Genomic DNA, 14543 nt, shown 5'->3' with positions numbered 1-14543 from the left:
CCAACTTGGATGCGGGGTCTCAAAACAGTCAGGAGGGGGAGTGCCTTTTCCTGGGTACCACGGCACATCCAGGCCTCGTTCTGCCCCATTCTGTGCTGTGTCAGCCCAGGAAGGAATCTTTCTTTCTGAAGTCTCAGCGCACACGCTCCACGTGATATCGGCCCCAGGTGGAAAGGCATGGAGCTGCTCGTAGGCCGACAGACCTAGGAAGCAGATGGGAGAATGACCGCCACTCTGCAGATGGAGAGACTGGGGAAACCCTGAGGGGCATATGCTTGTCCAGGGCCACACCACTTATGAGAAGAAGGAGCCTGGTCTGAGAGCAGCGGGGCCCTCGGAGCTCAGGCCCTGGCTGCACCCAGGCCTCCCCAGGGCTGTCGGCTGGGCTGGGTGGGTGTCACTGTGCCTGCACATGGCTTAAGGGTGGTGGTCGAGCAGTCAGAAACCCAGAGATTCCCTTGGGAAGTTTTGGGGAAGGGACCTCAGCACGAACCCCAGGAAATGATGTCACCTGCCGGCAACAGAACCCAACAGAACCCGCAACCCGGGTATCCAGGCCTCGAGAGCGGAGAGGAGCCCCCAGCCAGATCACTTGCTGCCGAGATGTTCTGCTGTTTGCCCCTGCCCAGAGGCCGGGGCCTCAGGAGAGCTCACAGGCAGTGTGCGTGGGCACCCTGTCGACGTTGGCTCAGGGCACCCCCGAGACGCCTCTGGCCCTTTGCCCGGAGAAACAGAAAGGTAACACGGGGAGCCCCAGGCCGGGCCAGGCCACCTCTCCCATGCCACCCGGAAACACCGGGTCCTTTGCCTGTGTGTGTGGATGCGGGTTTCTCGGGGTGTGTCTCCCTCAAGGAAGCCCAGGTGGATGTGGGGTCAGAAGCCTGCGGACAAGTTGTGTCCACACCCCAGGGGAGAGCATGCTGGGCGGGATGGGGAGAGTGCGGGCAGGGCCGGCCGCCCAGGCTGACCTCACACCCTCAGGTGGGTCTCTTTCCTCCCGGGTGGGGATCTGAGCAGACACACGTCTCTGACCCTTCTGGGCAGAGAAGTTCGAGCAGGCCGAAGCAGCGGCTCCACTGGCCAGGCCCAGCTCGGAAAACTCCCAGCATGGCTGGCTGACGGTCACTGTCGTTGCAGAGCTTCCCACGTGATGAGGCCGAGGACGGGGACACCCCACCCAGCTCCCGGAGGGAGGGGTCGGAGCACCACCCCCCCGCCCGTGAGGCCCAGTGCAGGCTCCAGGTGAGCGTGCCCACGGAGGCATCAGCCCCACCGGGGGCGAAGCGGAGGCGGGGAAGGCCTGCTGCCGAGACACCGCCCAGGATACACCCGGCGGCCCAGTCTGAGGCTGCCACGGAGCTCAGCACACCCGGCTCTGACCCAGAGTCCCGAGAACCCCGGCCTCTGAGGCAGCAGGAGGACCTGGAGCCCAGCACGCCAGAGCACAGAGGTGAGGACGCTGGGGCTGGTGTACGGGAGTGTGTGCGGAGGGGGTGCTGAGCTACACAGGGACGAGTCCCCGAAAGCTGCTGCTGGGCCTGCAGCAAGCGCTGGCCTCACACCCCCCGCCCCCCATCTTGCACACTTCAGTCCCAAAAGACATCCGACCCTGGGTATTCTTTGGGAATCTCTTGGAAGCTTTCTGTCCCGGGATACGCACATGCCAAGGCTGGCCTGCGGGCAAACGATGCTTCTCCCACAGCTCTAGCACTGGCCTCCAACTGGAACCAGGCTCCACTTCCCAGACCTGTCCCTACAGAGGTGGTGGCTCCAGGTGCAGGACCCAGGGATCCACCGAGGGCAGATGGAGAACCGAGACTTGCCCTCGCAGAGACACCAGGCCAGCTGGGTACTGGCCAGCACACCGGGCAGATCGGATCTCCGTGCCTGCAGGACCCCCAGCCCCAGGCACTGATGTCCCACCCCCTCAGCCAGAACCTCCACCTCCACGTGCACCTCTACCTGCTCGGCCTTTGGCAGGAGAACCCGAGGCAGAGGAGGAGTCACCGCCTCGGCAGGGAGAGCCTGCCCTGGCTCCCGCGCAACACCCAGACGCCCACGATGACTCACCCACCCCTGCAGGGAGAACGAGCCCCCGCTCTGGACAGAGACCCAGAGCCCTTGCCGGAAACACCACGTCCAGGGGAGCGGTCGGCTCTGCAGCCTCCATCCCTGTCTGCTCACCGTGGACGCCGTCAACTCGGTCTGCCCCCAGGGGACATGGAGTTCCTTTCCCCCGAACTGCTTTGCATTTGGTTTGTTTCCACCTTTCTGGTGATGTTTTCTTTTTTGCGTGGTTTCCTGTATTTTTGTTGGTTAAGTTGGGATTAGTAAACTTTTTCATCATTGTTGCAATTTGGGAACACTGTTGTGTAACTCTGGTGATACTGTGTTACCATCACCACTTTGTAGTTTCAGACCCGTTCCATCTTTATGCCCCACCCCCCAACAAAGCCTGGATTCAAGGCAAGCACGCCCTGTTCATCCCTCCGCCCGATCCTGAACACAATTTCATCTTTTCCTTCTGCATTCCTTCCTATATTCTTGGTGTCCCCAATCAATGACTCTCAGTGAAATGACTGAAGGAGTTTTTTTCGGACGCTCCACCTACTGTAAGACTCCACTGGAGAGTTCTCATGTTTATGTCCTTTGAACTAGCCTTTGATAGCTGAAAGGACGTTGTACGTCCTTTCAAGATACCATGTGCCAAACGAAGCCCTTTTGGCAAATGCCATCATTATCTCCAGGCAGGCATTGCTGTTTGAAGGGTGCCATCTCAGCCAGAAGGCAGAGGCTGAGCTCCTCTTGTTGCACCAGCTCCCAAAAGAAGCCAAGAAAGGGAGCTGGAACAACAAACCACCCCAACGCCCAGGAAAGCGTTCTTCATGACAGAAGGCTAGAAAATGACCCAACATCCTTGTGGCCCAGAACCCCTCTAGAAATTCACTGTTCCATAAAAAAGAGAAACAGATGGGAAGTTCCAAGGAGAGGCAATGCCCATGGCCAGTGTATTTTAGAGACGGCCTGACCGCTCCGGGGAAGACACGCACTGACAGAACCCCTTGGGAAACAGCCGTGATAGTCCTCACTGTCGTAAGGGATTCCTCTGGGGACAACCTGCCCTGGGCACCACACGAGGGAGCAGACCGGCTTCTCTTCCTCTGCCCCCACACCATTCACTCATGAAGGCAGCTCAGGTGTTCTCATGCCCTGCCTGCCTGCCTGCCTGGCTCATCCGTGAGCTGTGACCACCTCCAGGACAGGACTCCACCTTCTGCTCTCTGTGTACCGTGAATCTGCACACAGTGGGCTTTCAGAACCTTAGGAGACTTGAGCCATTCCCACTCGAGCCAGAACCCTCCCCAGGAAGGAAAACAGCTGTGGAGTCCTTTTGGCCCCAGCACTGGTTCCGAAACCCTGGCGGCTCCTAGAGCCTCTACGGTGTGAAGAGGGAGGTCCCTTTTGACAGAGCTTTCCGGCCGTCAGATCTAAGCTGCTGTTTCACTGTCAGCTGTGTCTCTTCCGTTGCAGTGTTGCAGGTGGGCCACGCTGCTCCAAAGGAGCTCACAAGCTGAGTTTCAAGGGAGGTATTGAGAGGACAGGGATGGCTACAACGTGCTGCAAACTGAGTGAGGGTCCCCACAATCCTCAGCAAAGGTGTGTGGTGTGCAAGTGGGGAGTAGAGGGCCCCCAAGTTCCAAAGGAAGGGAGGTACTCGGGAGCTAAAGCCCTTGGCTGCTGTGGTAGCAGCTGCAGATGGCAGCTCGTCCACAGTGCACTTCGAATGAGGTCATATGAGCGGGACTCTGGAAATGGCTCCGAAATCCAGAGAAAGGGGTCAGGGTATGTGGGAATCCGGCGGGGGTGGGGGGTGGATGAAGGAAGGTGTCCTTCCTCTCTCCAGTGCAATTTGGTTTGGTGAGTCTCAAAGCTACCAGATGGCACTTCCCAAGTCAGGCCCCCGCAGGAATCAGGGTGGGCTGCATGCCTCGGCCCCTGCCACAGGGACAAGCCACACCAGTGGCCTCCCTGAGCTCCAATGGCCGGATCTGGGGGTTCTGTCTGGGTGCACACCTGCTTGTTCTGGCCAAGTTCCCCGCTTCTCTGAGCACCAGCTTCAACCTCTCGAATGAGGACATCGATTGCTACCTTGGCACGTTACTCTCTTCATCCTGTGAAGACTCATTAGGCTTATCCTACAATTACTAGCTGGCCCGAGGAGATATCTCCTGAATCCAGATTAAGCTGGAGTCTCCCAGGCTCATCTGGCATGTCTTCCCTGAAGTCTGCCAAAACCCACACCCTTGCGTTTCCAGGGACTCCCCTTAGCCAGCTGGGCAGAAAACCCAGCATGTTTCAAACAAGCTGACAGACAAGCGGGAGAGGACTCACGGGCAGACGGCTTCCCTCAGGTCTCGGGTGGAGCTCTGGGACCACAGCAGCAACAGGCCATCCCAGTCCCTGGGCTCAGCAGCGCCCTCATTCTCACGCCGGCGGCTCTGCCCTGAGGGGAGCAGGAAGGTCACCAACTGCCGCAGGCGGACCTCACGCCCCTCCCACTTATGGAGCCTGACCTCCCCCGGCCCCACCCCTTCCCCTACCCCAGCAGGACGAGAGCTCCTCTTCCCCTGGCTTCTAACGTGAGGCCCGGCCCTGGGCCCCGATTGGGCACTGCCCCAGTCCGGAGCCAATCACAGTGGCCAAGGAGGTGGAAGGCACCGATTGGCCAGGGCCAGGTCATGTGACCATACTCCCCAGGAAACTCAAATATTACCAAGATTCCCTAAGAAACCAATGAACAAAATTATCCAGTAAAGGCAAACCGTACTTTTTAATGAGGCCAAAGTCACAGAAAAAAAAAAAAAAAAGCTTCACAATGAAGTGCTCAAGGAAGCTGCAAAATAAACTTTCAGAAAAGTTTAGTAGTTTTTTTAATAGGGTGACGGAGAGCTATACCTATCCCATATATGTGAATTTAGGTTTAAACTAGATTTCCCTTGGCTATTTTATAAGACAAAAAAACCCACATCACCCCCTTTCACTCCCCCCCACACCCAAAAAGTGTTTTAATCTATTGAATTTTTGTGTCCTCAGTTGTGTCTGATTCACGGCAACTCACGATCTCTACACAGCCAGGCTCTTCCGTCCATGGAATTCAGGGCAATTTTTTCTGTCACAGTAAATGCCCACCCTGGGTGATCCAAACGGAAGGGCTCAGAGGCTCCTGAGAGACTAACTCCTTTCAGCTGAGCACAGAGCTGGCTCCTCACTGGGATGCCTGTGGCCTGGGGCTCCCAGAGGGGAGAGCAGCACTCGCCCCACCGTGTGGTCACTGCTGGAAGTGCAGGCTGCTCCTCACTCCCCCTTGACAGTGTCCCTGAGGGCAGAACAGTGTGAAGTTAATCAAGGTGGAAACGCAAACTCCAATGCAAGCAAACTTCCCTCAAGGTCTCCAATACCACTCAGGAACAGGGTATTGGAAACTGCAGGGGATGACATGAATGAAGATGGAGACTTGACACCTTACACCGAGTTCACTTCCAGTTATCCCTAGACAAACATTCCATGAAAACTTGTCACAAATCTAGAGGAACAATGAGCAGAAACCGGACACGTGCTTTGAGTCTTCACACACAAAACTAAAAGGCAGTCCACAAAAAAAACCAGGAGAATACAGTGGACTTTGCAAAATCAAAGATATCTACTGTGGGAAAGACCTCAGTACAAAAGCAAAAGACAGGTCACACATCGCGAGACGAATGAGTGGAAACACAAAGCTTATCAAGGATGTGTCTCCAAACAGACAAAGAACACCAACACAACAAGCCTGTGAAAACTAGGGAAAGGTCTGAAGGGACACCAGACTGAGGAAGACACACACAGAGTATCCCGGATGATGTCCAGCACTGAGGGCCTGAAGAATCAACAGTCTAGTTGTACCTCCTCAGGCCTGTGTGACCCTGGGTGAGGCCTCTGTTTCCCGGTGGCTCTGAGAGATGGACAGGGAGGAAGGGGAAGAGAAATCACTTGCATTTCTAATACTCACAGCAAAGTCTTCCAATGAGAAGGGAATTATCACCCCCACTGACAATGCCATTCACTGAAGTGATCCCCACGGGTCCATCTAACCCAGAAGGGAAGGAAGGACCTGTTCTCACAAAACGGCGAGAGATGGAAGAAGGAAGATCAAGCCCACACCAATCCCTGGAAAGAGAAGCTGTGCTCAGGGCTTGAAAGAATTCCTATTTGGAAAATGATATCCCAGCCCCACAAGGCAATCCACAGCTTCGATGCTATTCCTCCCAAAATGCCAATGCATTTTCGCACCCAACCAAGAATTGCAAAAGGGGTACGGAAACAGAAAAGAGCCTAAATTGTCAATACAATCCGATGAAAAAGCCCCGATACGGACATCCAAGGTTGTGTGAAAGGAAATTAGACGACCAAACTAGGATCCTCAGGAGAGTATCGGAGAAGGCAATGGCGACCCACTCCAGTACTCTTGCCTGGAAAATGCCCTGGACGGAGGAGCCTGGTAGGCTGCAGGCCATGGGGTCGCGCAGAGTCAGACACGACTGAAGTGACTTAGCCGCAGCAGCAGCAGCAGGAGCCGGACAGTATGCTATTGGGAATACAACAACACACACAGATCCAGATCGATGGAATAAAGTTGAGGGTCCAGACACAGACCCCAGCATCCATGCTCAACTCATCTCTGACACAGAAGGGGAGAATATCCAAATGGGAACAAGAAAGCCTCTTCAATACATGTCCATGGGAAAACCAGACAGCTACATCTGAAGAACGCTATTGGTTTTGATCTCAGACCACCTCAATATCGGGGAAAACCTCACCCTAAAGGCTGATGTCATGAGATAGCTAGAAAGAAGCGTAGGTCAAAGGCTCCTTAACATCAGAGTCTCCTTGCCATTTGCTGGGCGGAGGTAGAAATGGGTCTCTTCAAGTAAGGGAAAGAGGTACACGAAGTACACCAATGGGTTTCCATCCAATGGAACCTCTTCACAACAGAGAAGCTAAGCAAGCATTCACAAATGCAAAAGAGAGGAAACGGAACACGAGAGACTCCTTGCAAGTGGTGTATCTGAGAAGGGGTTCATATGGAAAGAGACGAAGAATGCACAGCACTCAGATTCCAAGAAACACCACCACCACCCTTGACCCTTCCCCCATGACCAACTCCGACCTAAAGCCTTTCTCTCCCTCTAACCTATCCCTAAAACATAACCCTCATCTAATCATATACATGTGCATTCCTAGCATCCATCCGTCCACACACGAGAGAGAAAGAGGAAGACACAGACTGAATTGAGAAAGGAAAAGAGAGGGACACAGCCAGAGAGAGACACGGAACCAAAGAGAGGAAAGGAGTCGATGGTCCAGACTTTTCATCAATCTGTCTCGAAGGTAGAAGCAATGACAGCGCCCATCCACCCCAGAAGGGGGAAAAGGACGGAAGGTTTGGAGAGGAAAAGACAAGAACGCAGGGAGCCATTAGAAGCTCAGCCACCCGCAGAAGCCGAGCTGGGACACTTGAACAGAATCTCAATGGAAACAGAGGACCAGAAAGTTGGCCACTCTTTTCTATAAGAGAGGGAGACCTTCGAGTCTTCCTTTCGGTCCTCCAACTTGGATGCGGGGTCTCAAAACAGTCAGGAGGGGGAGTGCCTTTTCCTGGGTACCACGGCACATCCAGGCCTCGTTCTGCCCCATTCTGTGCTGTGTCAGCCCAGGAAGGAATCTTTCTTTCTGAAGTCTCAGCGCACACGCTCCACGTGATATCGGCCCCAGGTGGAAAGGCATGGAGCTGCTCGTAGGCCGACAGACCTAGGAAGCAGATGGGAGAATGACCGCCACTCTGCAGATGGAGAGACTGGGGAAACCCTGAGGGGCATATGCTTGTCCAGGGCCACACCACTTATGAGAAGAAGGAGCCTGGTCTGAGAGCAGCGGGGCCCTCGGAGCTCAGGCCCTGGCTGCACCCAGGCCTCCCCAGGGCTGTCGGCTGGGCTGGGTGGGTGTCAGTGTGCCTGCACATGGCTTAAGGGTGGTGGTCGAGCAGTCAGAAACCCAGAGATTCCCTTGGGAAGTTTTGGGGAAGGGACCTCAGCACGAACCCCAGGAAATGATGTCACCTGCCGGCAACAGAACCCAACAGAACCCGCAACCCGGGTATCCAGGCCTCGAGAGCGGAGAGGAGCCCCCAGCCAGATCACTTGCTGCCGAGATGTTCTGCTGTTTGCCCCTGCCCAGAGGCCGGGGCCTCAGGAGAGCTCACAGGCAGTGTGCGTGGGCACCCTGTCGACGTTGGCTCAGGGCACCCCCGAGACGCCTCTGGCCCTTTGCCCGGAGAAACAGAAAGGTAACACGGGGAGCCCCAGGCCGGGCCAGGCCACCTCTCCCATGCCACCCGGAAACACCGGGTCCTTTGCCTGTGTGTGTGGATGCGGGTTTCTCGGGGTGTGTCTCCCTCAAGGAAGCCCAGGTGGATGTGGGGTCAGAAGCCTGCGGACAAGTTGTGTCCACACCCCAGGGGAGAGCATGCTGGGCGGGATGGGGAGAGTGCGGGCAGGGCCGGCCGCCCAGGCTGACCTCACACCCTCAGGTGGGTCTCTTTCCTCCCGGGTGGGGATCTGAGCAGACACACGTCTCTGACCCTTCTGGGCAGAGAAGTTCGAGCAGGCCGAAGCAGCGGCTCCACTGGCCAGGCCCAGCTCGGAAAACTCCCAGCATGGCTGGCTGACGGTCACTGTCGTTGCAGAGCTTCCCACGTGATGAGGCCGAGGACGGGGACACCCCACCCAGCTCCCGGAGGGAGGGGTCGGAGCACCACCCCCCCGCCCGTGAGGCCCAGTGCAGGCTCCAGGTGAGCGTGCCCACGGAGGCATCAGCCCCACCGGGGGCGAAGCGGAGGCGGGGAAGGCCTGCTGCCGAGACACCGCCCAGGATACACCCGGCGGCCCAGTCTGAGGCTGCCACGGAGCTCAGCACACCCGGCTCTGACCCAGAGTCCCGAGAACCCCGGCCTCTGAGGCAGCAGGAGGACCTGGAGCCCAGCACGCCAGAGCACAGAGGTGAGGACGCTGGGGCTGGTGTACGGGAGTGTGTGGGGAGGGGGTGCTGAGCTACACAGGGACGAGTCCCCGAAAGCTGCTGCTGGGCCTGCAGCAAGCGCTGGCCTCACACCCCCCGCCCCCCATCTTGCACACTTCAGTCCCAAAAGACATCCGACCCTGGGTATTCTTTGGGAATCTCTTGGAAGCTTTCTGTCCCGGGATACGCACATGCCAAGGCTGGCCTGCGGGCAAACGATGCTTCTCCCACAGCTCTAGCACTGGCCTCCAACTGGAACCAGGCTCCACTTCCCAGACCTGTCCCTACAGAGGTGGTGGCTCCAGGTGCAGGACCCAGGGATCCACCGAGGGCAGATGGAGAACCGAGACTTGCCCTCGCAGAGACACCAGGCCAGCTGGGTACTGGCCAGCACACCGGGCAGATCGGATCTCCGTGCCTGCAGGACCCCCAGCCCCAGGCACTGATGTCCCACCCCCTCAGCCAGAACCTCCACCTCCACGTGCACCTCTACCTGCTCGGCCTTTGGCAGGAGAACCCGAGGCAGAGGAGGAGTCACCGCCTCGGCAGGGAGAGCCTGCCCTGGCTCCCGCGCAACACCCAGACGCCCACGATGACTCACCCACCCCTGCAGGGAGAACGAGCCCCCGCTCTGGACAGAGACCCAGAGCCCTTGCCGGAAACACCACGTCCAGGGGAGCGGTCGGCTCTGCAGCCTCCATCCCTGTCTGCTCACCGTGGACGCCGTCAACTCGGTCTGCCCCCAGGGGACATGGAGTTCCTTTCCCCCGAACTGCTTTGCATTTGGTTTGTTTCCACCTTTCTGGTGATGTTTTCTTTTTTGCGTGGTTTCCTGTATTTTTGTTGGTTAAGTTGGGATTAGTAAACTTTTTCATCATTGTTGCAATTTGGGAACACTGTTGTGTAACTCTGGTGATACTGTGTTACCATCACCACTTTGTAGTTTCAGACCCGTTCCATCTTTATGCCCCACCCCCCAACAAAGCCTGGATTCAAGGCAAGCACGCCCTGTTCATCCCTCCGCCCGATCCTGAACACAATTTCATCTTTTCCTTCTGCATTCCTTCCTATATTCTTGGTGTCCCCAATCAATGACTCTCAGTGAAATGACTGAAGGAGTTTTTTTCGGACGCTCCACCTACTGTAAGACTCCACTGGAGAGTTCTCATGTTTATGTCCTTTGAACTAGCCTTTGATAGCTGAAAGGACGTTGTACGTCCTTTCAAGATACCATGTGCCAAACGAAGCCCTTTTGGCAAATGCCATCATTATCTCCAGGCAGGCATTGCTGTTTGAAGGGTGCCATCTCAGCCAGAAGGCAGAGGCTGAGCTCCTCTTGTTGCACCAGCTCCCAAAAGAAGCCAAGAAAGGGAGCTGGAACAACAAACCACCCCAACGCCCAGGAAAGCGTTCTTCATGACAGAAGGCTAGAAAATGACCCAACATCCTTGTGGCCCAGAACCCCTCTAGAAATTCACTGTTCCATAAAAAAGAGAAACAGATGGGAAGTTCCAAGGAGAGGCAATGCCCATGGCCAGTGTATTTTAGAGACGGCCTGACCGCTCCGGGGAAGACACGCACTGACAGAACCCCTTGGGAAACAGCCGTGATAGTCCTCACTGTCGTAAGGGATTCCTCTGGGGACAACCTGCCCTGGGCACCACACGAGGGAGCAGACCGGCTTCTCTTCCTCTGCCCCCACACCATTCACTCATGAAGGCAGCTCAGGTGTTCTCATGCCCTGCCTGCCTGCCTGCCTGGCTCATCCGTGAGCTGTGACCACCTCCAGGACAGGACTCCACCTTCTGCTCTCTGTGTACCGTGAATCTGCACACAGTGGGCTTTCAGAACCTTAGGAGACTTGAGCCATTCCCACTCGAGCCAGAACCCTCCCCAGGAAGGAAAACAGCTGTGGAGTCCTTTTGGCCCCAGCACTGGTTCCGAAACCCTGGCGGCTCCTAGAGCCTCTACGGTGTGAAGAGGGAGGTCCCTTTTGACAGAGCTTTCCGGCCGTCAGATCTAAGCTGCTGTTTCACTGTCAGCTGTGTCTCTTCCGTTGCAGTGTTGCAGGTGGGCCACGCTGCTCCAAAGGAGCTCACAAGCTGAGTTTCAAGGGAGGTATTGAGAGGACAGGGATGGCTACAACGTGCTGCAAACTGAGTGAGGGTCCCCACAATCCTCAGCAAAGGTGTGTGGTGTGCAAGTGGGGAGTAGAGGGCCCCCAAGTTCCAAAGGAAGGGAGGTACTCGGGAGCTAAAGCCCTTGGCTGCTGTGGTAGCAGCTGCAGATGGCAGCTCGTCCACAGTGCACTTCGAATGAGGTCATATGAGCGGGACTCTGGAAATGGCTCCGAAATCCAGAGAAAGGGGTCAGGGTATGTGGGAATCCGGCGGGGGTGGGGGGTGGATGAAGGAAGGTGTCCTTCCTCTCTCCAGTGCAATTTGGTTTGGTGAGTCTCAAAGCTACCAGATGGCACTTCCCAAGTCAGGCCCCCGCAGGAATCAGGGTGGGCTGCATGCCTCGGCCCCTGCCACAGGGACAAGCCACACCAGTGGCCTCCCTGAGCTCCAATGGCCGGATCTGGGGGTTCTGTCTGGGTGCACACCTGCTTGTTCTGGCCAAGTTCCCCGCTTCTCTGAGCACCAGCTTCAACCTCTCGAATGAGGACATCGATTGCTACCTTGGCACGTTACTCTCTTCATCCTGTGAAGACTCATTAGGCTTATCCTACAATTACTAGCTGGCCCGAGGAGATATCTCCTGAATCCAGATTAAGCTGGAGTCTCCCAGGCTCATCTGGCATGTCTTCCCTGAAGTCTGCCAAAACCCACACCCTTGCGTTTCCAGGGACTCCCCTTAGCCAGCTGGGCAGAAAACCCAGCATGTTTCAAACAAGCTGACAGACAAGCGGGAGAGGACTCACGGGCAGACGGCTTCCCTCAGGTCTCGGGTGGAGCTCTGGGACCACAGCAGCAACAGGCCATCCCAGTCCCTGGGCTCAGCAGCGCCCTCATTCTCACGCCGGCGGCTCTGCCCTGAGGGGAGCAGGAAGGTCACCAACTGCCGCAGGCGGACCTCACGCCCCTCCCACTTATGGAGCCTGACCTCCCCCGGCCCCACCCCTTCCCCTACCCCAGCAGGACGAGAGCTCCTCTTCCCCTGGCTTCTAACGTGAGGCCCGGCCCTGGGCCCCGATTGGGCACTGCCCCAGTCCGGAGCCAATCACAGTGGCCAAGGAGGTGGAAGGCACCGATTGGCCAGGGCCAGGTCATGTGACCATACTCCCCAGGAAACTCAAATATTACCAAGATTCCCTAAGAAACCAATGAACAAAATTATCCAGTAAAGGCAAACCGTACTTTTTAATGAGGCCAAAGTCACAGAAAAAAAAAAAAAAAGCTTCACAATGAAGTGCTCAAGGAAGCTGCAAAATAAACTTTCAGAAAAGTTTAGTAGTTTTTTTAATAGGGTGACGGAGAGCTATACCTATCCCATATATGTGAATTTAGGTTTAAACTAGATTTCCCTTGGCTATTTTATAAGACAAAAAAACCCACATCACCCCCTTTCACTCCCCCCCACACCCAAAAAGTGTTTTAATCTATTGAATTTTTGTGTCCTCAGTTGTGTCTGATTCACGGCAACTCACGATCTCTACACAGCCAGGCTCTTCCGTCCATGGAATTCAGGGCAATTTTTTCTGTCACAGTAAATGCCCACCCTGGGTGATCCAAACGGAAGGGCTCAGAGGCTCCTGAGAGACTAACTCCTTTCAGCTGAGCACAGAGCTGGCTCCTCACTGGGATGCCTGTGGCCTGGGGCTCCCAGAGGGGAGAGCAGCACTCGCCCCACCGTGTGGTCACTGCTGGAAGTGCAGGCTGCTCCTCACTCCCCCTTGACAGTGTCCCTGAGGGCAGAACAGTGTGAAGTTAATCAAGGTGGAAACGCAAACTCCAATGCAAGCAAACTTCCCTCAAGGTCTCCAATACCACTCAGGAACAGGGTATTGGAAACTGCAGGGGATGACATGAATGAAGATGGAGACTTGACACCTTACACCGAGTTCACTTCCAGTTATCCCTAGACAAACATTCCATGAAAACTTGTCACAAATCTAGAGGAACAATGAGCCGAAACCGGACACGTGCTTTGAGTCTTCACACACAAAACTAAAAGGCAGTCCACAAAAAAAACCAGGAGAATACAGTGGACTTTGCAAAATCAAAGATATCTACTGTGGGAAAGACCTCAGTACAAAAGCAAAAGACAGGTCATACATCGCGAGACGAATGAGTGGAAACACAAAGCTTATCAAGGATGTGTCTCCAAACAGACAAAGAACACCAACACAACAAGCCTGTGAAAACTAGGGAAAGGTCTGAAGGGACACCAGACTGAGGAAGACACACACAGAGTATCCCGGATGATGTCCAGCACTGAGGGCCTGAAGAATCAACAGTCTAGTTGTACCTCCTCAGGCCTGTGTGACCCTGGGTGAGGCCTCTGTTTCCCGGTGGCCCTGAGAGATGGACAGGGAGGAAGGGGAAGAGAAATCACTTGCATTTCTAATACTCACAGCAAAGTCTTCCAATGAGAAGGGAATTATCACCCCCACTGACAATGCCATTCACTGAAGTGATCCCCACGGGTCCATCTAACCCAGAAGGGAAGGAAGGACCTGTTCTCACAAAACGGCGAGAGATGGAAGAAGGAAGATCAAGCCCACACCAATCCCTGGAAAGAGAAGCTGTGCTCAGGGCTTGAAAGAATTCCTATTTGGAAAATGATATCCCAGCCCCACAAGGCAATCCACAGCTTCGATGCTATTCCTCCCAAAATGCCAATGCATTTTCGCACCCAACCAAGAATTGCAAAAGGGGTACGGAAACAGAAAAGAGCCTAAATTGTCAATACAATCCGACGAAAAAGCCCCGATACGGACATCCAAGGTTGTGTGAAAGGAAATTAGACGACCAAACTAGGATCCTCAGGAGAGTATCGGAGAAGGCAATGGCGACCCACTCCAGTACTCTTGCCTGGAAAATGCCCTGGACGGAGGAGCCTGGTAGGCTGCAGGCCATGGGGTCGCGCAGAGTCAGACACGACTGAAGTGACTTAGCCGCAGCAGCAGCAGCAGGAGCCGGACAGTATGCTATTGGGAATACAACAACACACACAGATCCAGATCGATGGAATAAAGTTGAGGGTCCAGACACAGACCCCAGCATCCATGCTCAACTCATCTCTGACACAGAAGGGGAGAATATCCAAATGGGAACAAGAAAGCCTCTTCAATACATGTCCATGGGAAAACCAGACAGCTACATCTGAAGAACGCTATTGGTTTTGATCTCAGACCACCTCAATATCGGGGAAAACCTCACCCTAAAGGCTGATGTCATGAGATAGCTAGAAAGAAGCGTAGGTCAAAG

At 55.3% G+C, this 14543-nt stretch overlaps 1 protein-coding gene across 1 annotated transcript; it reads left to right on the top strand.

Annotated features, from left to right (window-relative positions):
* The first annotated feature begins 552 nt into the window (after positions 1-552).
* LOC145517325 (uncharacterized) lies at positions 553-4505 on the top strand. Its single transcript, XM_081519605.1, has 3 exons — positions 553-738; positions 1138-1450; positions 1703-4505. Exons 1-3 carry the CDS (start codon positions 604-606, stop codon positions 2329-2331), a joined length of 1077 nt encoding a protein of 358 aa, XP_081375731.1. The 5' UTR covers positions 553-603; the 3' UTR covers positions 2332-4505.
* Positions 4506-14543: the final 10038 nt, after the last annotated feature.

This window comes from Giraffa tippelskirchi, chromosome 8 (assembly GCF_054371585.1).
Source record: "Giraffa tippelskirchi isolate mGirTip1 chromosome 8, T2T-mGirTip1v1.2.pri, whole genome shotgun sequence".
NCBI classification, from domain to species: Eukaryota; Metazoa; Chordata; class Mammalia; order Artiodactyla; family Giraffidae; genus Giraffa; species Giraffa tippelskirchi.
This window is presented reverse-complemented; position numbering and strand designations above follow the sequence as displayed.